The following is a 24,464-nucleotide window of genomic DNA, read 5'->3' as shown; positions in this document are numbered from 1 at the left end:
CCTCCCAATTAATCGTGTAATTTTATTGTTTCCATTTGCCTAGAAAGTTGAGCCCCTAACTCTACCTTTTGCCTTGGCCTGGGGCTGGATTTCATTTCATTTGAGGACAATTCCTGTAAAAACAAAACATCTCCTTATCCAAAATCACCTTCTTTTTAGGGTGCCATCCTATGCATGTTTAGACAGAGAAAAGGCCTACAACTCCCAGCATTCGCCAATCCAGCCTTGCTGGCTGGGGATTGCTGGGAGTTGTAGGCCTTTTCTCTGTCTAATCATGCACAGGATTGTGCCCTGAGTGATGCAACTCTCTTCTAGTCAGTCAGAGCTGACCTCTAAAGCAAACATTCACTTGTGGGAGAGGAGGAAGGGCTGGAGAGAGAGGGTCGTGCTGGGAATGCTTGCTCTACAGTTAACATTCCTTTTCCTATAATTTTGAATGTCAGGCGGGGGGGTGTTGTTGTTAAGATCTAAAACCCGATAAGGCAAAAATAATTGTGCGGAGTCAAGAGGCTTGCAGCTTTTCATCTTGGTCCTACTGATTAGATCCAGCCTGCCAAGGCCGGTGGCCTGCCACCAGTGGCTTGATAAAAGCCCTGTTTTTGCTGCCCTGCCTAGGGGTGTGTGTGTGTGTGTGTGTGTTGTCAGATGCTGGTAAGCCACACCGTGGGATGGAATGGTGAATTCGGCCTAGTTGGGTGTCAAGCAGTGGGGGCCTGTGCTAGGCCACCTTTCATGTGAGCACACCAGAGTCTTGTAGCCCCGTAGAGACGAACACATTTATTATGGCGCAAGGTTTTGTAGACTGCGGTCCATCAGACGAATTAATGTGAGCAATCCTTCCTGATACGCTAAATCCCAGCGGGCTTGCATTTCTCAGTATGTTTGAAGTTGGACAGAATTCAGACGGTGACAAGGAGAGTTGTGAAGGTAACCAGAGTCTTACTCAAAGCTGGTGGGGCCAGGACACCTGCTCTTCTTTTGGAACTCCTGTGTGTGCACATGCGTGCTTAGTCCAGAACATCATTCTAACAAATTGCTTCCCTCTCTAGTCCACTGGCAATTGCCTGCTGTCGTGGTTAGAGTGTTGGACTAGGACTGAGGGAGAGCCGGGTTCTAGTCCCCTCTCAGCCATGAAGCTCATTGGGTGGCTTTAGGCCAGTCACTGACTGTCAGCCTAACCTACTTCACAGGGTTGCTGTGAGGATAAAATGGAGAGGAGAAGGATCGTGCATACTGCTTGGGGCTCCTTAGAGGAAAAGGCGAGATATAAATGTAATAAATCAATGGTGGTGCTTGTTCTCACAAACAGGTCCTTTGGCTGAGCACTGCTTGGCTGTGGGCTCTCCGTGCTTCTGAAATGCTCTCTCTGTGTGTATTTGTGCTGCCCTACACACAAAGGCAGGGGCTGTGATTCAGTGGTAGAGCAGCTCTTTGCATGCAGAGCTCGAACCGGGCTCGAACCCTGCATCTCCAGGGAGGGCTGGAAAAACTCCTGCCTGAAACCCTGGAGAGCCTTTGCTGCCAGTCAGTGTTGACAATACTGGGCTAGATGGACCAATGGTTTTAATCGGTACAAGACAACTTCCTGTGTTCTGTGTGTGAATGTGTCCTTCCACAGCACCAGAGATAGTGCTCAAAGTTCGGCATTGTCAGGTAGCTGCTGAGGTCCTTGCATCAAGCAGGGGCCCTGCAGAACCAACTGTCTGAGCCCTCCACCCCTCCATAGAGAGCGGGGGCGGGAGCGGGAGCAAGAGTGATCAATGACAGCAAGGAGGAGATGCAGCGCCCACTGCCTCCCAGTGAGGGGGGGGGAACTGAGGGCGCCTTGCCCAAGGGACCCCCCCCCCCAGTCTGGTGCTGGTGAACAAAACATGTGCTGGATGAAGCAGCAGCCTGACTCACCTGCATTGTGAGACATGCTAAAACTGCCACCATCGTTATAAGAACGTAAGAAGAGCAAGCTAAATTGGTGGCTGTGACTGCATTTTGTGGCAAATTCCGTGGTTTAACTCTGCGATGTGTGAAGAAGTCTGTCCTTCGATCTGGTCCTGAATCTCCCACCGATTAGCTTTATGAGATGACCCCACTGGGTCCTACTATTATGAGAAAAATGTCTCCCCATCCATGTTCTCCACACCATGCATTATTTTGTACCACTCTATCACGTCTTCCCTCACTTGCCTTTTTTCTGAGCTAAACAGTCCCAGATGTCGCAAGCTTCCCTTGGCTACAGCCAAACCCGGTCCATTGATGACTAAGGCACTCTGGCCTGACTTCTCTCTGGTTTGGGCAGCACAGGCCATGATGGCGGCAGTGACGGCAATCGCTGCCAGGCATCCAGTTGAGCCTGCTTGATGAGAAATTGAATTCCTCCCCCCCCCTTTTTTTTTTTAAAGAACACTTGAGGAAAGAAAAGATGTGACAAAATTATCTTTGGGCAAAAGAATCCATCTCCTCTTGGAGACCTGGGCTTGGCACTTTCAAAATTCTCCCTCTCACTTTATATGGCAACTTAAATTGGATTATGAGAGGATCAGCCTGGAGTGTAACCTGAGATGAGGCAGATGGACGGGGTAGACAAAGGAAGGCAGGGTTACCGAGCTGCATGTCAAAGGTGAACCTGCAAGAACTTTTCCAAATGGAGAGACTCGGTTTAGTGGCAGAGCCTGAGAATAAACATGGCTTTTGTCCGCTGCTTTTATTAACCCATTAAGCATCTTAAAACATCAGGCTTCATCCTGTCCTGCTTGGACCTTTGCAAGATCTCCCTCCCACACTGTCTTTAAAGAGCTGCTCATGTTTTAAACAGGGAGGTTAGGAGCGGACTTCTAAACACCGAGGGAGATGGGTGTTGTGGAAGAGAGCTGAATTAATCCAAATACTTTTTTTCCCTTGCATCCCCCCAATGTGAATTGGGCAGATTTTTCTACAGCCTGGGCTGGTGCCTGAAACCCAACACTGCTTCTCCCCAAATTGATACTATCACCTTGGGACCCCCTTTCCCCCTGCTCTCCATGGTAGAACCTTGGGCTTATAGGGAGACATTTTTCTCCCTCTCTCATAGTACTAGAACCCAGGTCATTCCATGAAGCTGATGGGAGGGAGATTCAGGTGGGAGACTGGTGGGAGATTCAGGACAGATGAAAGGAAGGGCTTCTTCACACAGCACATCGTTAAACTATGGAATTCACTCCCACAAGATGTAGTGATGGCCACCAACTTGGATGGCTTTAAAAGGGAGTTAGACAAATTCATGGAGGAAAAGTCTACCCATGGCTATTAATCCTGATGGCTACATGCTACCTCCAGTATGAGAGGCAGTATGCCTATGTACACCGGTTGCTGGGGAACATGGGCAGGAGGGTGCTGCTGCACTCATCTCCTATTTGTAGGTTTCCTGTCAACAGCGGGTTGGCCACTGTGTGAACAGAATGTTGGAATAGATGGACTCTTGGCCTGATTGAGCAGGGCTCTTCTTATGTTCTTATAGCGAGCTATTTCTTTTCTGAAAAGCTCTAGTTAGGTCCACTCCAGCTTCAGATACTTTGCAAAATTGTCCAGACGGTTTCAGGTTTTCCTCTGACAGCGAGGACTAGAAGTGCTGTTCCCTTGTAGTGTCAGAGTGCTTAGATCCGAAGGTTTCCGGCTGTGTGCTAGATCTCATGTCTTGGGCTCTGCAGGTTGCGTACAGATTTTTAGCATTCCTAAAAGGTACAAACCTTGGAACTCAGTGTGCTGTCCTTTCATGAAATAGGTAAAGTTGATCCCATGGCTAATTTGAATAATCTCCTATCGGTGTATCACAACTCCTCATGGGAAGACCAACTGCACGGCCCCTGAAATAACCTCTTCTTTCTATCCCTTCTCTTCCAGATGTGAGCCATTCCGCAGAGCTAGCCTTTACCATCGAGCCCAGTGACCACATAGCTGTGCAGGAACAGGCCCTGGTGTTGTATTGCCAGGTGGAAGGGATCCTACCTATCAGCATCACGTGGCGGAAGAACGGGGTGTTGGTGGCTGACGGCGAGGACTCCTTCACGCTCGCAAACGGCTCACTGTACTTCTCCCACTTCCAGAAACTGAAGGGTGACGGGTCCTCTGATGAGGGCGAGTACGACTGCATGGCTCGGAATCGCTTTGGGTTGGTGGTGAGCCGCAAGGCTAGGATTCAAGCAGCGAGTAAGTTTATGCTTCTTCCCTTGGTCTGACTTTGCAAAATCGCTGGTCGGCTGTGGGCATTGGCGGAGGGATGCACGATAGTGAAGTTGGCTGGATGATGGCGGGCTCGCTCAGCAAGACTGCGGGCTGCTAATGGGACACGCATTATGAAGATGGATCAGCTGTGAGCTGGCTGTCCATAAATGCAAGGCTGTGATCATAAGGTTCCGAAGTATTGGAGTCAAACCAGGTGTGATGTGGGGCGCCATGTTCGGAGCTCCTTTTTCTTCCTCAAAGAGCTGCAGTGGGGCACCGTGGTTCGTATTGGGGTGCAGTGGAGGGGGATGGGTGGATGGGGGGGTCAGCCCTTTGCCCCTGCGCCAATTCCCCACCTTACATACTCCCTGTCCCTGAACTGCTATTAGCTGTAGAAGGGGAAACATATGAATGTCAGCCAGCTGTCCACAGGCCCGTGGCCTCCACATGTGCTGGACTACAAAGCCCATCATCTCCAGCCAGCACAGCCATTGGCCAACACGTCTGGGGGGTTCCTGGCTAGGGAAGGCTGGTATAGGCTCTTAAGGCTGTATGTTTCCTCCTCGGCTAAGAGCAGCTTCAAGGGGGCAAGCGGATCGGCGCTGCAGTGTCGCGGGAAACGATCGGTATCCTGGAATACTATTGACAGTGCCGTGTGCCTTCTGTGATTCTGTGGGAGCACACACAGAAATGGTAGAATGTCGTATTTGGTGCAGAATTCAGCATCTCACCTATTGTTAAAAAGAAAAACAAGCCCCACTAGTTTCTAACCCGTCTTCTTCTGATGATGATGATGAATTACATTTCTATCCACCCCATAGTCGAAGCTCTCTGGGCAGTGTACAGAAGTTAAAAATATTAACGTACAATATGCAAAGTTTAAAAACCATTTACATAAAAGCACACAGACAATATACACAAACAACATATAACTCATGACTGCAAAGGGACTCTTGAAACGTGTGGCAGTGCCTGTGACAATCCCGCAACTCGGAGCGGGGGCGGAGTAAGCTTTCTGGTGGATGGGGCTGGGGCTACAGAGCTCTGCATAGCTCCTGGCTCCTCCCCATGAATAGCAAAACCAGAATAAATTATGCAAAATAAGATAAATTATGCAAATCTGCTCAATTTGCATATATGTATTCTGGGGACAGATCTGGGGTAGCTCAGGCGCAGCATTTTAGAAGTAATTTAGCAAAGGGTCTGCACCAGGAGTAAGCAACCTTTTCAGATCCATGGGCATACTTGTCATTTCTTCTCGGGCCTCAGGGCACATTTGGCCTGTGGTCACTTGGGCCGGCGCACACTTATTTTTGCGATTCCCTCTTTTCTTGACCTTCCCTTCCAGGATTCCCACTTTTCTTGCCTTCATACCCCCCTTTCCCCAGTGCTCTGGATTCCCCCCTTCTGCTGCCTACCTCTGCTGTGATCGCCTCAGCAGCCCCAAAGCCCCAACCAGGACACAGGAGACTTCTTCTCCCCATCTGCCTGCTTCCTGGTTAGGCCTTCATGGCTGTTGTGGTGAGGTAGGCAGTGGGTATGTGCTGGAGAAGGTGCAAGTGGGGTGAGTGTGAGGTTGGTGCATGGGGTGGGGGCTGATGTGGCTCTTGGCAGGTGCAGGTGTGCCTGTGGACGCCACGTTGCCAACCCCTGGTCCACGCAGTCCTGCATATTTATGTATTCATTATGTTCATAACTTGCTTTTCCGTGGAAAGCGCAGAGTGGCCTAAGTTGAGGGATCAGTGTGTCTCCAGTCTGTGATGCTTTTGCGCATGTTCACTCTTAAGTTCATTCTGTCCTGTTTCTGCATGAATCTACCATTTTAAAGACGTCTGCATGAACATTTGCATTTAAATACATATTTTTAAATGTATTTTCTCTCAAAATATGCATTTTAAAATTATTTTTGATAACATTTTTTGAGCTGAGAACCAGTGGATAAATATGTTCAGATATGCACATTTGCCTGGGAATTAGGTCAGTTTGTGATGGAATTTGGAACAACTGAATTCCTCAAGCTTCCTTAGCTGAAGGGGGATGACCCCCGCCCCCGCCGACCCTGTGCTCCATCCCTGGGTTGAAACGTGCAGGATGGAAGAGACAGATTAAAGCTGATTGCAGGAAAGTCACATGCTCAAAGGAGTGTGTGTGCGGGTGCGAGAGCCCAAGACTTTTACTGGGTTGGCATTTTGCCCTGGAATAAGACCCTGTAAAGCAAAGTGCACCATTGGGTGTGCTGCTAGGCAGAAACCAGTGTGGACGAACTGTTTACCTGATTGTGATCCAGAACATACTTCCCACAGAAAACCAGGCTGAGCCAGGATACAAATGTCAGCAGCAAATATTATCTTTGCTTTGTTGCTGACAGCTGTTAAACAGTATGGGGGAACTGTTGGAACCTGCAGGGTTCCAACAGTTCCACAAGATGGAACCCTGCAGGACCATATAACGTGTGCTGCGGGATCAAGGAGACCCCCCAGCTATTTTCTGGAAGCGATCCTGGAGGTGTCAGCAGAACCACCATATTACTGTACCTCCCAGTCCCAACCCATAGAGTCAGTTCAGAAGGATACCATGGTTGATGGTATCAAAAGCCACTGAGAGATCAAGGAAAACTAACAGGGTCACATTCCTCCTGACAGACCATCCACAAGGATGTTTCAGTGCTGAAACCAGGCCTGAAGCTGGATTGAAATGGGTCCAGATAACCTGTTTCATACACGAGTGGCTGCAGTTGAATTGTCACCACATGCTCGAGCACCTTGCCTCAAAGGGGGAGATTTGCAATGGGGCGATAATTATTCTTCTGGATCTAGTGGAGTGGTCACGCAACCCCTCCTTCCAGGTGGCTGGGACCACTCTCCTTGTTGGAGTGGTCGCACAACCCTGGAACCACTCTTCTTCAAGTGGAGACCACTTCAAATGGAGACCACTGGACCACCCTCCTTCACGGTGGCTGAGACCACTCTCCTTCAAATGGAGTGGTCACACAACCCCTCCTTCAAGGTGGCTGGGACCACTCTTCCTCACACGGAGGCATTAATGTCCTCCCGGACCCACCTCCAGCTAGATATAATTAACAAAGATGGGCCACGTTGTAGTGATGGCTACCACTTTGGATGGCTTTAAAAGGGGATTGCGCAAATTCCTGGAGGAGAAGGCTATCAATGGTTACTAGTCCTGATGGCTACATGCTACTTCCTGTATGAGAGGGAGTATGCCTATGTACACCAGTTGCTGGGGAACTTGGGCAGGGGGGTGCTGTTTCCCTCACGACCTACTTGGTTGGCCACTGTGGGCAGCTGGTTGGCTACTGTGTGAACAGAATGCTGGACTGGGCTGGGCTGGTCCAGCATGGCTCCTGTGTTCTTAAGGGTCGATTACATAGGCAGCTGGCCAAGTCTGCCACTTTGTCTGCATCCTTACGCTGCAGGAATGGCCCAAGGCACTTTGCTGCCAGAAGCAAAGAAGAAGATGGCGCCTCTCACATTCCATATGCAGAAGCTAACTGGACAGGCAGTTGAATCTTTCTTCAACACTGACAATGGGACAGCTTCCTCCATTGCTCCTGAAGGCAGCAGGCTCGCTTAGGGTGCACAGGGCGGGCCATGTGGCACACAGCAATCTCCTCCAACACCTTGCTGCTGCCTCCCCAGTATCTGCCACTGGAGGCAGCCACCTCACCTGCGTAATGGTAGGGCCGGCCCTGTTAGACTGCAATAACTGAAATGAATCCCACACTAGACAGGACTCTGGAGGTCTCCGCAGGAACTGTTCCAAGTAGGGATGGCGGAGACATCCGCCATGGACTCCAGTGATTCTTTAGAATCTGGCCCCATGGAGTCCGTGGCGGAACGGACTACTCCCACCCTGCCACTCCCCGAAATCCTCCCCGGACGGAGCCTACCTGCTTCCGGCCAGTCCGGGTCCGTCCACTGCTGCTGTCCGTCCGCTGCCCCGGACTGCGGACGCAAATGGTGTCTGGCGTAGCGGATGCCATTTGCGTCCCTGCTCTTTGCCGTGATAGGCTACGTAAATATTTAGCCCACGTGGAGCGGAGCTGGCCGGGGAGGATTCTGAGGGGAGGGGCAGATCGCCTCCCCTGCCCCCCGCGGACGCCTGGACTGGAACAGTAAGTGGGTTTTGTACAGCCCTAGTTCCAAGTCTGCAAGGGCTAAGGCTAAAAGGCCAGTGACTTTGGCTCCATCCACATGAGTTTGGAACCCTGGCAAAGAGCTCTGTAACCCCCTCCCTGCCAGGGTGAACTGCAGCGGGGCCCTGTTCTCAGACACCTCTGCTGCTTGCTCCCTTTTGCTTGTGTCACGTGTGGAAGCAAGTAGCTGAGGTGCAGACGGGAGAGCTTGGACAGAGCCCCTTTTACTAGCCACACTGGAAGGGTGGGAGCTAAAGAGCCCTTTGTCTGGGGCTTGTGTGCGAGGAAGCAGCAGAAGTACCATATTTTAGGCAGGGAACACACTGTGAGTCAGCTGGGAAACCTTTAGGATTTGGATAGAGCCCCTGGGCTGCCGGCTGCCCATTGCTACGGAAAGTGCGCTCTGCGAAGGTTCGTGTCTGGGCTGTCCGTAATCTGCTGTTTCTTAGACATTCACCTAGAGGTGAGTTTCTCGGGTCAAGGGTCATTGCCTTTAGTTTGGAATCCTGCTATGAAACCTCATGGCACCTGGAAGACCCCCCCCCAATTACTGTCCTTTGTTTATCTGGGTCTTATCAGGCCGGGATCACCGCGGCCCCCTGGAATTTGCTCCAGGGTGCTCCCTTGCACCTCCTAGCTGTAAATCACCATCTGACTATATTGCTGGATAACAGGCTGCTAAATGAAGAGCTGATGTCCAGCTAGATATTTCTGCCAAGCCCCCTTCTCTGGATTTAGGAGCATTAACTCTCAAAGGTCTGGATGTTAAGGTCTAGGTAGGTGTTTGCTGGCAAGCGGACGAGCCACTCTTACCCAGCTTGGAAGGCGTCTCCGCTCCTCGAGCGGCGTGCTTCTGATTTGTTACCCAGGACGCACAGTGCACAGGATGGACTTATGTATTTCATTTCTGTACCGCCCACTAACCGAAGCTCTGGGCAGTTCACAAAACAAAACTCAAAACTATGAAAAACAAAAGCATAATAAAACATAATATAAAAACCTTAAGTTTAAAACGACAGAATAAAACCAAAGTAAAAACCCGAGTAAAAGCCAGCAGCGGTACAAAGATGTAAAAACACACAAAGGGCACGATCCTATGCATGTTTAGACAGAAAAAAGTCCTACAACTCCCACCATTCCCCAGCCAGCCATGCTGGCTGCGGAATGCTAGGAGTTGTAGTGCTACTTTCAGTCTAAACATGCATAGTCTGGCTGGGCGACGCTGGGAGTTGTAGGGCTTCTTTCGGCCTAAACATGCATAGGCTGGCTGGGGAAAGCTGGGAGTTGTAGGGCTTCTTTCTGTCTAAACATGCATAGGATTGTGCCCTAAGACAGTTTTTAAAACTGAAGGGCTAAAAAACCTGGGAGAATATAATGGATTGCAGTAATCCATACAAGATTATAGATGTGTGTGCCTGGCAAACAAGGAAGGCTCAGTCCTGGAACTTGTTTTCAGTATTGAGGCTTATATCTGCCATCACACTCGATGCTTTTATGTTATCTGGACCCTTTCCTCCCACACTGGAAGGATGACTGCAAAGCCCTTGAGCATGCACAGAGTGCAACCTGAAAATTGTGCCAGCATTCTCTGTGTGACATTGCAAGGAGTGCAACTTTCAAGGTTGTGCAGGGTGTCAACTTGAACCAAAAAGTGTCTCGGGCCACTGTTGGCTGTATGTTTCCCAGGGTTTGACGCAGTACTTGGGACAGCCCCCTTAGGTACAGTTTTTAGAAGGCTATGGAGTGTTTTGGCTAAAAATGGGAGTAGTCAGGGGTGGTGTTTGTGGGTTTTATTAAGGCCCATTTATTCCATAACCTGAATACTGATTTGACAAAAGGAGTTGTTCACATTTGTTTTTCTCTTTTAAAAACTTGCCTGGCCATTTCCAAAAGTCCCATCTGCTTGCACTGAGTTGACCCCACCCCCCCATTCACCACCCAATCAATGGGTGGTGAATTGCGTGGTGGTGGGTGGTGGTGGGAGGGGGAATTCACATTGTCTGCTCTTTGCCCTCTGAACCATTTTGTGATGGTTCGGAGAAAGGGGGCATTTACCCGTGGTGGGGCAGCTCTTCTTTTTTCCCCCTGTACAAAAACTACAACAAAAGACCTTAGCGGCTGGAACAGAGCTCTGTCCACCATGTTTCTTCCCCCAAAATGCCCCTTTCTGGCATCATCAACTATTACATTTCTAAACTGCTTTTCTGGAACCAACCAAGGCAGTTTTATATTTTCTGATAAAAAAAATCAGAAAGCAAAAAATAACAAAATAAATACATAGTCAAATGTTTATTATTACTTATCAATAGCAGAGAGCTCTGCTTGGGCCATGATAGCGCACCACAACTTCTAACTCAGTTTTTCTGTGGTGGGGGGAGGAGAGCTTCCTCCACCATGATAAACATCCCCTTCCACCAAACAGTTCAGGGGCTAGTCCCCCTGAAATCGTGCTCCCATTTCCCAAAGGAGGGGGTGAAGTACCTCCCCCAAGAATTTGGGCAAAACAGTTCTTTTGGCCAGGTTCGGTTCACCAGTACCATCCGCTTGTATGTTCCAAGTTGGGATGTATGAGAACTTCGGTTTTGCTCGCAAAACATGGGAGCGAGCCCCGTCGAAAGCTCCAAGCACAAGCACGCATCTGCCAAAAATCTTCACAAATTGTCGATCATGTGCTCATATTCGTCTTATTCCCGATTCCAGTCTGATTGGTGCAAATTTCCTAATTTGCGGAAATGTCCTTCGTAGATTGAATCAGCCTCACTTTAGACTATGGAGGAAAGTTGTGCAAATTAGGAGATTGGTGCAAATTTGGGGAAACCTGAGCAAATCTCCCATTTGATCGCTGCTTGATTTCTGGAAGTTCCTTGTTCACGCACAGCGAGCAGCGATCGCAAATAGGAATCGGGTGCAAGACGACGTTAAAATGAATCTCTTTCTCTTTTCTCGTGATGTTAATAAGTTGGAGACTGGCTTCTTCTTCCGAGTGCTGGAGTCAGTAGCGTCACCCAGTCACAGGACATCCGAGTACCACAGAGCCAATAGCAGAGCAGACTGTCACAGCCGATAGAACAGAGGAATTCCAACAGAAAGAGAAACTCATCTGAGAGATCAGTTGCTCCTGAGGAAGAGCCCTGGAGCATCTCTATACCAGCCTAAAATCCCGCATTTAAAAGGGGGATTTCTGCTTTCGTTTTAAATGCAGGATCACAATGGACTCCCTTTACACGGGCTTCCTTTCCCCCCTCCCCTTTCCCCCTCCTTCTCCCCCTTATGTAAGTCTTCCATACGTTTCATTGGTCCAGCTCCTCTTCTTGTGGCTTTTCCTTTTTCACAGAGGGAACTCAAGCGGAACACAAGCAGGGTAATTTGATAGCTCATTATCTCCGATCTATTTAAATACGGAATAAAGGTCATTTCATGCAGGAGATGCCCTGGAGGTTGACAGCGTCATCTAAAGTGCCCGCAAACTTCCGTGAGTGAGCAACCTCAATCGCAGGATAAAAGCTCCGTGTGAAGAAGGCTCTAGTCTCGAAACGCATTGACCATCTTAGAGCATTTTAGAGAGCCTCATAATAAATATGTTTATGGTCCACAAGTATTTTAGAGCTCTGCATAATAAATACATTATTATTATTATTATTATTATTATTATTATAGTCCATACTCAGAGACACTTTTGGATTTTTTCCTTTTTGATATTTTGGGGCCAAAAATAGCAGCATATTTTAGCTTAAAGCTCTTCCTGCCAGTCACGAAGCCTTAGGAGATGCATTTCAACCTTTTAGAATGTGGGGGAAAAAACTTCACAAAAGCCAGGAGACCACCAAACAATCAGTGGTTGGGAGAAAAGGATGGGGCCAGGGGAAGGGTGTGTGGCCACCAGGAGAACCCTGGGCAGCTGGATTTCGCCACCAGAAGGGTCCAATTTGGTCCCTGGGCCTAAGATTCCTCACCCCTGTCCTATCAGCAAGGATCTGTCCTTCTGCTTACGTTACTGTGCGAAGTGTCATTTACACTGATGGTTGATAGTAGTTAATAATCCATGTTCAGCTCTGGTCATTTTGGGCTGTGGGGAATAGATTTATCCTATTTCAGGCATGTAAATCCCATTTTTCAATTCGGAAAAAATTAACAAGGCAGTTTCTATCATAAACTACAACAGCATATTTTTAAAAATAATTAAGTCACAATAATATATGAGACATAAGCAATAAAGTAGCAGAAACACAAAATATAAACAGTAAAATAGAAGTAAGGCTACATTTCATTCATTTCATTTATTATATTTCTATACCACCCCATAGTCTAAGCTCTCTGGGCAGTTCACAGTTTTTTTTAAAGAACCCATTAAAATACATTATGTAAAGTACAGAATCATTCATGTAATGACATAGAACAAATAACACGCACAGCAACAACATATATCTAAAACAGTTTAAAACAATCAGCCAGAGATGATCAAAAAGACTCCTTATATGGTGCCAAATGCCTGAGAGAAGAGGGAAGTTTTAACCTGGTGCTGAAAAGATGACAATGTTGGCGCTAGGTGGGCCTCATCAGGGAGATCATTGCATAAATGGGGCCACCACTGAGAAGGCCCTCTCCCTTGTTGCCACCCTCCAAGCCTCCCTCAGAGGAGGCTCCCAGAGGAGGGCCTTGGATGCAGAGCATAGTATACAGTTCAGTTCATGCTGGGAGAGGCATTCCGTCAGGAACTGTGGTCCTGAGCTGTATAGCAGTAAGAGAGCAGAAGCAGCAACAAACAATATCACTGTTCATCAAAATCCCAGGCATATAAATTTGTTTTAGCCCTGCAACTTAAGCTCAACAGCATTGGTGCCAGGCAGGCATCTTTGGGAGGGGTGTTCTGAAGCCAGGGTGCCATTCTAGAAAAGGCCCTACCTCTGGTCACACCCTGCCCAAATTCTGAAGGTGGGGGCATTTGCAGAAGGGGTTCTGAAGATGATCTTTGCAAACAGGCAGGTTCAGATACATGCATCTCTTCTGTCGCATCTGGTTTTAAGGGAGCTACCGCTTTCAGCATGATTTTTAACAGTTGGGTTGGCTGTAGCAAAGAGGGGGTCAGCTGGTTCTGCCTAAAGATCACTTGCTAAGTGGCTCAGATTAAGTCTGAACCTGGGATCTTCCTGGTTCCCAGCCTTGCCAGTGAGGGCTGGAGCAGATGGCCTCTTGAATGCAGCTCAAAGACGGCCACCCTTTCCCTGTCTTCTATTGTTCCCCATTGTTTGGAGCTGAATGGAGCATGGCTGAAAGCGAAAGTCTGCTTGCTTTGCGGAGCCTGGGAGATGCTGCTCAAATGATGTGGATTCTCAAGAGGGATTGAAAAAGAGGCCTCAGTTGCTTGCCGGGGTTGCATCCTTAAGAGGAACAGAAAATGTTCTCAGAACATGGGCGCACACGCACGCACACACACTACTGGCATCGCCTTTCACTTCATCTCTCAGGCTTGGGAGGGGGAGGCGCTTTTCCTATTTTCCTTCTGTGCTCTCAATAGTTTTCCCTGCTTAGGGAGAGTGGACAAGCATGGACAGTCAGCCCTTTTGCTCTTTCCCTGGGCATCAAATCCTTCCACACTATGGGGCGCAGGAAAGTTCTGACGCAAACTGGAGTACAGACAGCTCTATCCCCTATTCCAGGCGCTGGAAGGAACTAACTCCGCTTGTATGAAGTAGCTCCAGAAATCGGGACAATCCATGAAAAATATAAACGGGGGGCAGCGGTGTGACCCAACAGGCTTCAAGCATGTATGCACCTGCAGTAAGCTGTGATCGGGAAGTGGCAGCACCCTGCCGCTGAGTTGCTTGGGGAGCAAACAGCCTTGCAAATGTCTGCAGACAGCCAGAACAGGGCAAGCAAAGGGTCAAGGGTTGGAACCCCTTCCCAAAGAAGGAAGGCTAAAGCATTTGGGGCTTTTTAGTTTAGAAAAAAGATAGGAACATAGGAAGCTGCCCTGTACTGAGTCAGCCCCTTTGCCCATGTAGCCCAGTATTGTCAGCACTGACTGGCAGGAGCAGCTCGCCAGGAATTCAGGCCGGAGCTTTTCCTGCCCAACCTGGAGACGCCAGGGATCGAACCTGGGACTGTCTGCATGCAAAGCATGTGAACTACCACTGAGCTACGGCCAGGCTTGTGTCCTCCCCTCCTCCCCCAGCTTTGACCCTCTGACCCTGATTATATTAAATCCCATTTCCTCGTTACATCTGAAACCGGGGACTGCAGTTTCATGTAAGTTTGATCCTGGTTTAAAATCCTGCTTAGAAAAGATGACTAAGACAGCATTGTAAATAAGGCCTCCAAAGTTGCTCGCCCGCAAAAAATGGTACTGGCCTGCTGAGAGCTGTCAAAAGCTGCATTTCTATGCTGGGCACAGAGGAATGTGTTTCCCCCCTCGAGCAGCCTGTTTGGTTTCTGTGCTGAGCACAGAGGAGAGACGGGGCACTCCATGCCTCCTCCGCCAGACCATTCACTGGCCTGCATGGGCTCCCCAATCTCCTCTGGTTCCCAGACTAGTGCTTAAATCCGAGGCTGGCCACAGTGACACATACTTTAGTTACATCCCATTTGGACTACTGGAACTCGCTCTGCATGGGGCAGCCTTTGAAAACTGTTTGGAAACTTCAGCTGGTCCAGAACGCTGCGGCCAGACTGTTGACCAGAGCTGGATACAGGGAGCACGTGACTCCCTCGTTACGCCACCTCCACCGGTTACTGATCTTTTTCCGGGTGCTCATAATTCAAAGTGCTGGTTATGACCTATGAAAGCCCTATAGAGCTTGAGGTCACTTTCTCCCATATGAGCCTGCTTGGGTTTTAAGATCTTCTGGGGTGGGCTTTTTTCAGTCCTTCGGAGGCACATTTGGTGGGACACAAGAGAGGGCCTTCTCAGTGCCAGCTCCCAGGCTTTGGAACTCCTTGCAGGAGGACGCTAGGTTGGCTCCCTCTCTGCTCTCCTTCAATTGGCAGGCAAAGCTGTTCATATTTGTGAAGGTTTGAGGCCTACAGAGGCTAAAGGGGGGGAAAAGGTCAGGCTTAGAGGCCTGGATTTTTCTGTTGGGAGGGGATAACCCTAACAGGAGTAGTTTCATTTCTCCGGTTAAGTGTCAGTTTCATTTCTCCGGTTAAGTTTCATTTCTTCAGATTTGAAACAGTACTTTCGGTTTTGAGGGAGGAGGGTACATAAAGAGAGCGAGAGAGCCAGTAAGAGGAGAGATGGCCAGAGCCTGAAGTGAGAACAGAGTCTGAAGAGGGAGCAGAAATAAGCAGCCTAGAAAGGTCTAAGGACAGCTAGGGTAAAGGAACTTGCTTTTTGCAACTTTTATTTTCTTTGAATGCCTTTTGTATCACTCAGCTTTATTGTGTAAATACCTTTAATTGTAACTTGTTTGCTTTAAATCTACTAGTAAACTGTTGTGGTTAAACCCTGTGTCTAGAGCGTCAGTCACCCCATGTCTACAACCTAAACCCCACATTACTGAGAAGAGGAAGTTTAAAAGAAGGAAGGTGGGACTCTTTAAGGAGGCAAGAGATCTTTAAAGGGTTGCTCAGGGGGTCCAGGTCATAATGGGAACTTGACAGCATTCAAGCAGACCTTTAGCATGTCAGCTGGTCTGTTGAGCTGGGTGCTGTTTTTATTATTTTATTGTTGTATTTTTTAATTGTGTTTTTAATGTATTTGTTTTATGGTTGTTTTAACAAAGTTTTTATTTTAAATCTTGCTCCTTATTATCGTTAGCTGTTTTGAGTGTCAGTTCCTTGGTGGAAAGGTAGGGTATAAATCAAATAAATAAATAAAAATGACAGACGCCTGTAAAATTCTGCATGGTTGGAAAAAAGTGGATAGAGATAAATGTTTCTCTCTTTCTCTCTCCTCTCATAAGCAGTAGAAGGCAGGGTCACCGGTGAAATTAACAGGCAGTAGATGCAGGACAGACAAAAGTACAGAATTTACAGCCACAAGATATGGGGAAGGCAACTGCCTAGATGGCACTCAGAGAGGCTGAGCGTGCTTCCAGATGAGGCGCTTCTTGCGCAATTGCCCAGCTTCATTGACAGAATTTTATAGCGGGTCCAGACGATATCGTCTTCAACTTGTAACCCTCTCATGTTTCCCCACCATTTCTTCTGCCTTTTCTCTTTCCACAAAAAAAGCCATTAAGGAGGAAAAGATGGAATAGCTGCACAATGTCTTTTTATCGGTAGCGCGAGGAGCCCTCTGTCTGGAAGCTGCTTTTGACACATCTGTAGAGGAGGGGAGCTCCATCCATGGCTCTGTGTCATGACTGGTAAATAGAAACTCTACATACAGAGTTCTAAGTCCAGAGACCTCTGAAGACCAGTTGATGGGGACCCTTTTTGTGAACTCCCTGGTCACATCTTGCTGGCTGCTGTTGGTTGCTGGACTAGATGGACCCTCAGGGACTTTTGGGATGTAACCATCCCATTTTGCTTAAACCATGGCTTAACGAGCTGGGAAAGATGGTCAGGCTTGCATATTCCTCCCCACTTCCCCAGTGCACAGCTTTGGCCCTGTGACCCCGATTACATTAAACCCCAGTTCTTTGTTATGTCTGAAACAGGGGACTGTGGTTGAATCTTGCTTTGATCCTGGTTTGAAATCCTGCTTAGCAAACCAACATTACACCACAGTTCCCTGTTTTGGATGTAACGAGGAACCGCAGTTTATGTAACTGGGACTGCAGGGTTGAAGACAGCAGGGGGGGGGAGGGGTGTGCGTGTAGCTCGATGTTCATTCCTGGCTCAGTAATTTGGGATTTACAAAGCTGGAATGCTGTGTTTGAATTGGCCTGAACCCTCAGGAGTTCTGCTTGTGTTCTTGTGACATCTTCTCCCTCCCGCTGGCTCCCTTCCTCTGCTGGGGAGTGGCGCTTCTTCTTTTCCTCCACCCACTCCCTCTCCGAAGAGGAGCTGCAGCGCTTTGGATGATGGAGTAAATAAGCTGGCCCTCCTGAGCATTCTCTTGATTCAAGGCAGCTCTTTGTCAAGGCCAAGAGCATCCCCTCCCCCTCCCCTGTTAACGTCCCTTTGATGCTGTCTGTTGTGCCCACCGCTGTCACTGAGCTCAATGGCTCCGTTTTTACAGATCACAGGAAGGGAACAATGGCTGCAGAGGCCACGGCGGGAAGGAACAACCGGAATGTTGCTTCGGCCGAAAGGCCCTAATAAGAGCAAGGAGTTTCTGCTGCAAAGGGATGGTAAAGGGTGGTGGCGGGGTGGTGGTGGCTGGCGACCGCATAGCATACAGCAGAGCAGTGGTACTGGCAGTGCCCCCAGACACCCTCCCCTAAAAACGATGAGTCCTTTCCCCCTGCTAGGTTTTACCTTCTCCTGTTTGGGCTTGAAGACGGGATGGGATAAGATGCCTGGTCTAAGCTCTGTTCTGCTGGAGATGGGATGGGATGAAGCTCTCTGCCTTCTAGCTCCTGCCTTCGCCCGTGGAAGAAGAATCCTGGGGTTTATTAAATTCGGTCTTATCACAACTTGTTTCTTTTAAAAATGTTTTAATTGTTTTAACATGGTGTTTTATTCTTTTACCTTTGCTGTTCGCTGCTCCGAAATCTTTTGATGTGGAGCGGTGTATCAATATTGTAAATAAGTACGTAAATAAACAGGGGTGGAATGCTGGAACCTGCCTTCTCCTGAGTCAGACCCTCGGTCCATCTGGCCCAGTATTGTCGACCCTGACTGGCAGCACTGGTTCTTCAGGGCTTCAGGCAGGATGGAACCTTTTCCAGCCCTAGCTGGAGATGTGGGGGATCCAACCTGGGGCTTTCTGCACACAGAGCATTCATGATGTGCTAGAGTGGCTTGCTGCGGCTTGGAAATCGCTGCTGTAAGTATTCGAGACAGGAGCCCTTTCCAGACCTTCTTAATCACACGCATGCTTGGAGGCTTGGAGGGCGGCGGGTTGACTGCTGGCCTGTTCTGCCTTCAGGCACTGCGAGGGCCGGCCGGCCGGCCGTTCTTCCGTGTCTCAGCGTTGGGTGGGATTGGGTCATTCGTTCACACCCGATGCAGAGATGGAGCTGTCTTTGGTGCCTCTGAATGAGTCACAAGGACACAGGAAGCTGTCTTCTGCTGAGTCTGACCCTTGGCCCGTCTAGCCTGGTCGTGTCGACGCCGACGGCAGCAAAGGCTCTCCAGGGTTTCAGGCAGGAGATTTTCCAGCCCTCCCTGGAGATGCCGGGGATCGAAATTAGGACCTTCTGCACGCCAAGCAGTTGTGCTGCCACTGAGCTATGGCCCCTCTCTTGCCCTGGACTTGCTTCCTTCCAGCCAGGAGTCTCGCCTCAACCTCAGGCAGAAGAACAGGGGTGAGACAGGTCCCCCTCTGGGATGGGTCACTCTTTGCTCTTATTCACACTCCAGAAGCAAGCCTTTTCCGGGGCAGAGAGTGATGAGTGTCTCCCATTTTCATTGGGGAAAACATGTGCTGTACGTATCAGTACTTTGAGGAACAGCGAGGATTTGGGGCATCCAGGAAACCTCAGGCGGAGCTCGCTGGATGCTGGACCCAGTTCCTAGCCACGGGGAGAAAGAAGCCGTCCGCGAGATCTTCTAGGAAGCCGGTGAGGCTGGGTGGTGGTGGCCATGCCTCTGCCGCCCAGTCCCTTTGGAGCGGTGTTGTGCGCACTTGAACTCCTGCCATGGCAACAAGTTCATCTTCAGGCCACAAGAACAGTGGGTGGCAGTGAGGGGCGCAGAGAATGTCATAGAATCATAGAATAGTAGGGTTGGAAGGGGCCTACAAGGCCACCGAGTCCAACCCCCTGCTCAATGCAGGAATCCAAGTCAGAGCATCCCTGACAAATGGCTGTCCAGCCTCATCTTGAAGGCCTCCAGTGTGGGAGAGCCCACCACCTCCCCAGGTAATTGGTTCCATTGTCGTATTGCTCTTACCGTCAGGAAGTTTTTCCTGATGTTCAGCCGGAATCTGGCTTCCTGTAACTTGAGCCCATTATTCCGTGTCCTGCACTCTGGGATGATCAAGAAGAGATCCCGGCCTTCTTCTCTGTGACAACCTTTCAAGTACTTGAAGAGCGCTATCCTATCTCCCCTCAGTCTTCTCTTCTCTAGGCTAAACATGCCCAGTTCTTTCAGTCTCTCCTCATAGGGCTTTGTTTCCACTCCCCTGCTCATCTTTGTTGCCCTCCTCTGAACCCTCTCCAGCTTGTCTGCATCCTTCTTAAAGTGCGGTGCCCAGAACTGGACACAGTACTCCAGATGAGGCTTAACCAGTGCTGACTAGAAGGGAACTAGTACTTCCCGGGATTTGGAAGCTATGCTTGTATTAATGAAGACCTGTCAACACGGGGACAGACCAGGCTGTGACCGGCAAAGAAAGGGTGGGGGGAAGGAGACGAGAGGGAGGGAGGAAGCAAGCAAGGAAGGAAGGTCTAGCCATCCCAGGAGCCTCCCGATGTGGTTGGACTGCTACTCCTCTCATGCCTCACCATGGGCAATGCTGGCTAGGGCTGAGGGGAGTTGAAGCCCGACATCTTTCGGAGGGCAGTGCCCGCCCCCCGCAGTGGAGAGCTAAATGCAGTTCGCCAGGGAAAGGTTCTCCTCTGTCTGATGCATTCTGAGTTCAAGGAGGCCGCAGGCGTCACCAGGGGCTGTAGCTCGAGGAGGGCACGGGCGCTTCGTGCAGGAGCTCCCAGCATTGATCCCCAGCACCTTGCAGTTGGGCTCCTGCCTGGTACCCCAGAGAGCCACCAGTCAGTCACCCATGACTGAGCTGGGTGGGCTGGCAGTCTGGCTCAGAACAGAGCTGGTTCCCATGTTCATTTAGAAGTCCAGTCATGGCTCACTGAGGGCCAAACTGGACCTAACAAGGTGGTTGTTTGTTCTTTATTCACGTCTTTGTCCTGCACACATATGAGGCAGGGTGGGAGAGTCTCTTTATTTTTACAGGAAATGGAGCATGAGGGGGCAGCCCCCTCCCCTCCCCCTTCCCTCTGCTTTGCCACATCAAGCAACTTTCTTCCCACCCCAGCACGCTTCTGGGCAGGGACAGAAGTGGTTCAAGCGACAGAGAGAGCCAGTGTGGTGTACTGGTTGAGTGTATAATAGAACAGTTTAAAACAATAAAATTGTTCAGTAAAAACATATTTCTTTTTTTAAAATATATTTTTATTTATTTTATTTTTATAAATGAAATAAACCATACCAGAATTACCAACAACCTAACCAATACTTCAGTTTCCCAACAATACAATATTCTGATGAGGACACCACAATAACAAAGAGAGAAGAAAAAAGAGAAAAAGGGGAAAAGGGAGGAGGAAAGGAAGTGAAGAAAAAAAGAAAAAAAAATCCCTTCCCTCTCCCTCTCCCTCCCCCTTAAAAAATTAAGTTCAAACTCCCAACACCCCCCGGCCTCCGATGCCATTCTATTTTAAAAACTATATAACCTTAACGATCTTACAGTTTAATAAACAACCTTACATTTCTATATCATATCATCAATCTTATATCAAGGAAACAGGTCTACAATTCATTCCTAAAAGCCTATATTAATAATAATAATAATAATAATAATGAAATATAATATAATAATAAAACTTAATATAAACCTTCAACCATCAGTAATAAATTTTATACTAGATATATTATCTATTTTAAAATAAAAAATATAAAGAAAAGCAAGAAAAAATAAAAAAGAGAATAAACCAATATAAATATAATCATTTATCTTCTGAATTAGCCTGAGTCATATAGACTAAGCACAAACCGTTAACAAAACTTGTTTAAAGATTCCAGTTCATGGCGCTGAAAACAGAATTCTCATGCATTTTTACGTTAAGCCAAGCCTCCGCCGTTTCATGATTTAAAAACTTCTTCATCTGACCTTCAGACACAATACAAAGTGTAGCAGGATATTTTAAGTAATATTGTAAGTTCATTTGTTTTGCCATGTTCTTTGCATTGATAAATTGCCTTCTTTTATTTGCCACCTCTTTGATGTAGTTTGGGATACCATAACTTTATCTTGTTTCCAGGAAAGGCTTCCAGCCTCCCTTGCCAAGCGCAGGATATAATTTGTGGAGACTTTTGCAAATTTTGTGGATTTGTGGAGACTTTTGCAAATTGAACTATGATGGTGCCTTTAGCCCCTTTAGCATTTGGCACACGAAGTGCCTGCTCAATATCAAGTAAATAATCGGATGAAATAGGGAGTATCTCATGCAAAAGTTTATCCACAAAAATAGGCAATTTTACATCATTAGGCAGATTTTTAATCCCAATAATCTGTACATTGGATCTTTTCGTGAAGGCCTCCAGTTGAGAGATTCTATCAGAGATATTTTTAAAACAAATTTGTGACGTAGTTTCATTTCCCATCACACGGTTTTCAAGCTCATTAATTTTCGTCTCCATTTTTTGCCGTGATGCATTAATTAAATCTACAGCTCCTTGCAGGGCGGTGATGGAATTTTGGATTAAATCCAGCCTTTTGACTTGCTCTGTAAATTGCAAAGATAAAGTCTTTATCAGCGTAAATAATTTCCCTATATCTTCTGTCTTCAACACTTTTGACACAGAGGATGCGGGGGGAGTTGATACCAGCTCCTTTCTTCTCCTCGGCACAGACATGTTTCTCTCAAACAGATCTTACAGGTCCTCGGATGTTCTCAAATATTGTTAACGTTTCTTACATTATCCCTCAGAGGTTGTTGATATTTCTTAAAGCATATATTATTATGGAACACGTCAGCCCTATTTTCTCCTATAAAATAGGAGCCTCAGTACAGCTTTTGCATTGGTAAAGATCTGGGGAGATAATCCTGGAATCCAGCCCCCCCCCCCCCTATTGCGTGGGAGTTACCTTTCTCCAAGATGTTGTCCAGAGCTGTTGCCTTGCCCCCCCTTTCCATTCCAGGGGGGAGATGAAAAGGTTTTTCAACCTTTTAAAAAGCTGTTTGAGAAAGCTCCCACAGAGACCCGTGGGAAGCTACCAGAGTGACATCGGTCCCAACTGGAAGTCAAAACATCATATTTCTAAAAATACCCTAACCCACCCCAAATGCCTGCCTGAACAACCACATTTTTAATGCACGGCAGAAGCTCATTAAAGAGGGGGCATGGTGGAGTTCCCTAGGGAGGGAGTTCCACAGAGTGGGGGCCACCACAGAGAAGGCCCTCTCCCTCGTCCCCACCAGTCTAGCTAACTTGGCTGATGGGACAGAGAGAAGGCCATCCAGGGCTGATCCTGTTAAGCAGCCTGTCTGGTGTTGCTGGAGGCACTCCTTAAGATAGGCTGGGCCAGAACCATATAGGGTTTTAAAGATCAAAACCAAAATGGCTTGGGAACTGCAGTCAGTACAGAATACAGCTGCCAAGGTACTGACTGGGACTGGTTTTGGGGAGCACGTCTCGCTGGTGTTGCAAGAATGCCACTGGCTCCTGGCCCATTTCAGAGCACAATTCAAGGTGCTGGTGTTTTCCTATAAGGGCCCACGTGGCTTGGACACAGGTACGTGAAGGAAAGTTGCTCCTGCATCAACTGATGCTCTGCTCTAAGTGCCTCCACTGACTGAGCTGTGGTGGGTGATAATTGGGGAAAGGTAATTTCCAGTTGTGGCATCCCACTTGAAGAACTCTCTCCGCATGGGCTCAGCTGGCATCCAAGCTGTTATCAGTCCAGACTTTTTCTTTCTCTCACGCTTGTAAAGATCACTGATCTGTTTTATGCTGTTTTTGATTGCCCCCCAGCTTGGGGGCAATCTCCCCCCCCACCTAGTGTCTTCCAGATGTTCTGGACTAAAACTCCTAGCTTTCCTAACCATTGGCCATGCTAGCTGCGGCTGATGGCACGTGTAGCCAAAAACATCTGGAGGGAACCGTGTTGGGGAAGGCTAGGCAGCCACTGTGAGCTCAGATGTATATATTCTGGTCTTTCAAACATGGATGCCATTGGTGAGACCTTGGGGTTCTTGGCTGGCCATCTGTTGCAGTGCCATGTAAGGACGGAGATGGGGGGCATACCAGTGGAGGCTGGTGGCTCCGATTCAGTGGGGCTGTGAATCTATCCTGGGTTTCAGTCAGACCAGCCAGAACTCTAAAGCAGCTATCCAAAATGCTGAACCATACCCTCCAAATAGGTTCAGCACCTTGGATACCTCCTTCAGAGTTCTGACTAACTCCCAGGATGGAGGCACAGCCCCACTGAAACTGGAGCCACCAGCCTCCACTGGTACATACACCTCAAGAAGCAAAGGCATTTATGCAGAAAATAGACATATCATTTCGCAGCACCTTGTATTTAGATATGAAAAAAGGAATGAATCTGGCAGCAGTCTGTCAACGAACACTGACACAAAATTGCTGCAAAGTTTGGCCTACTGCCAGTGACGATAATGGGCCGGGTGGAGGAATTAACAGACAAATAACACTTTCTTAACCACCTCTGCATAATTATGGGACGCTCTTTTACTGCAGCTCTTTTCTCTTGCAGCTCCACCCCGCTTACCAGAGCCAACCCCCAAAAGCAAAGAACTGCCAAGTGTGTGTGTGTGTGTGTGTGTGTGTGCTGTGTTACGAAAAACATGAGCGACGTTTTGACAGTGTGACTGCAGGTACTTGCTGCAAATGTAAAATACTTCATTTGAATCCAATTTAGACAAACTGGACCACTTACAATAGGGAATAAAGGGAGGACTGCTTAATGGTGACTTTAAAAAATAGGGTTTACTCGAAACTTCCTTACTATTGTGGTGTCTGAAGTGGTTCTCAGTCTTGCTGTTCCAAAAGCTCATTGTGTGACCCCCCTCAAGTTGCTTCCATGAAGTCCAAATGCTCCATTAAAAAGCTACAGTTGTTCACTACTGTGTCTAACAGGCAGCTGACAAAATCCACTATTCCTTCTAAAGCTTGGCGCTTTTTTTAATAAAGTCATTTGAGATGCCCTCTTTGTTTGGGCCAGTACTCTTGCAAAAATTACGTTGCCTTTCAACAGTGTTGAAATAAAATGTTGCAGGTGATGGATTTTGTGAACTATGGTAGCACTTTTTTTTTTTTTGATACTTCACATTTTCACAAGTGCATTTTGAATTATTCAGAAGGATTATCTCTCTTT

The 24,464-nt window shown here is 48.1% G+C and overlaps 1 protein-coding gene across 1 annotated transcript in view; it reads left to right on the top strand.

Annotated features, from left to right (window-relative positions):
* The window catches only part of IGDCC3 (immunoglobulin superfamily DCC subclass member 3), a 154,308-nt gene that overhangs the window by 12,028 nt on the left and 117,816 nt on the right, over positions 1-24,464 (top strand). The window contains 1 exon segment of the mRNA XM_084816454.1: positions 3,874-4,179. Within this exon segment, the coding sequence (XP_084672580.1) occupies positions 3,874-4,179 (306 nt within the window).

The sequence above is a fragment of the Heloderma suspectum genome, chromosome 11 (assembly GCF_057233095.1).
Source record: "Heloderma suspectum isolate Gila_16-S chromosome 11, 16-S_ref, whole genome shotgun sequence".
NCBI lineage: Eukaryota > Metazoa > Chordata > Lepidosauria > Squamata > Helodermatidae > Heloderma > Heloderma suspectum.
This window is presented reverse-complemented; position numbering and strand designations above follow the sequence as displayed.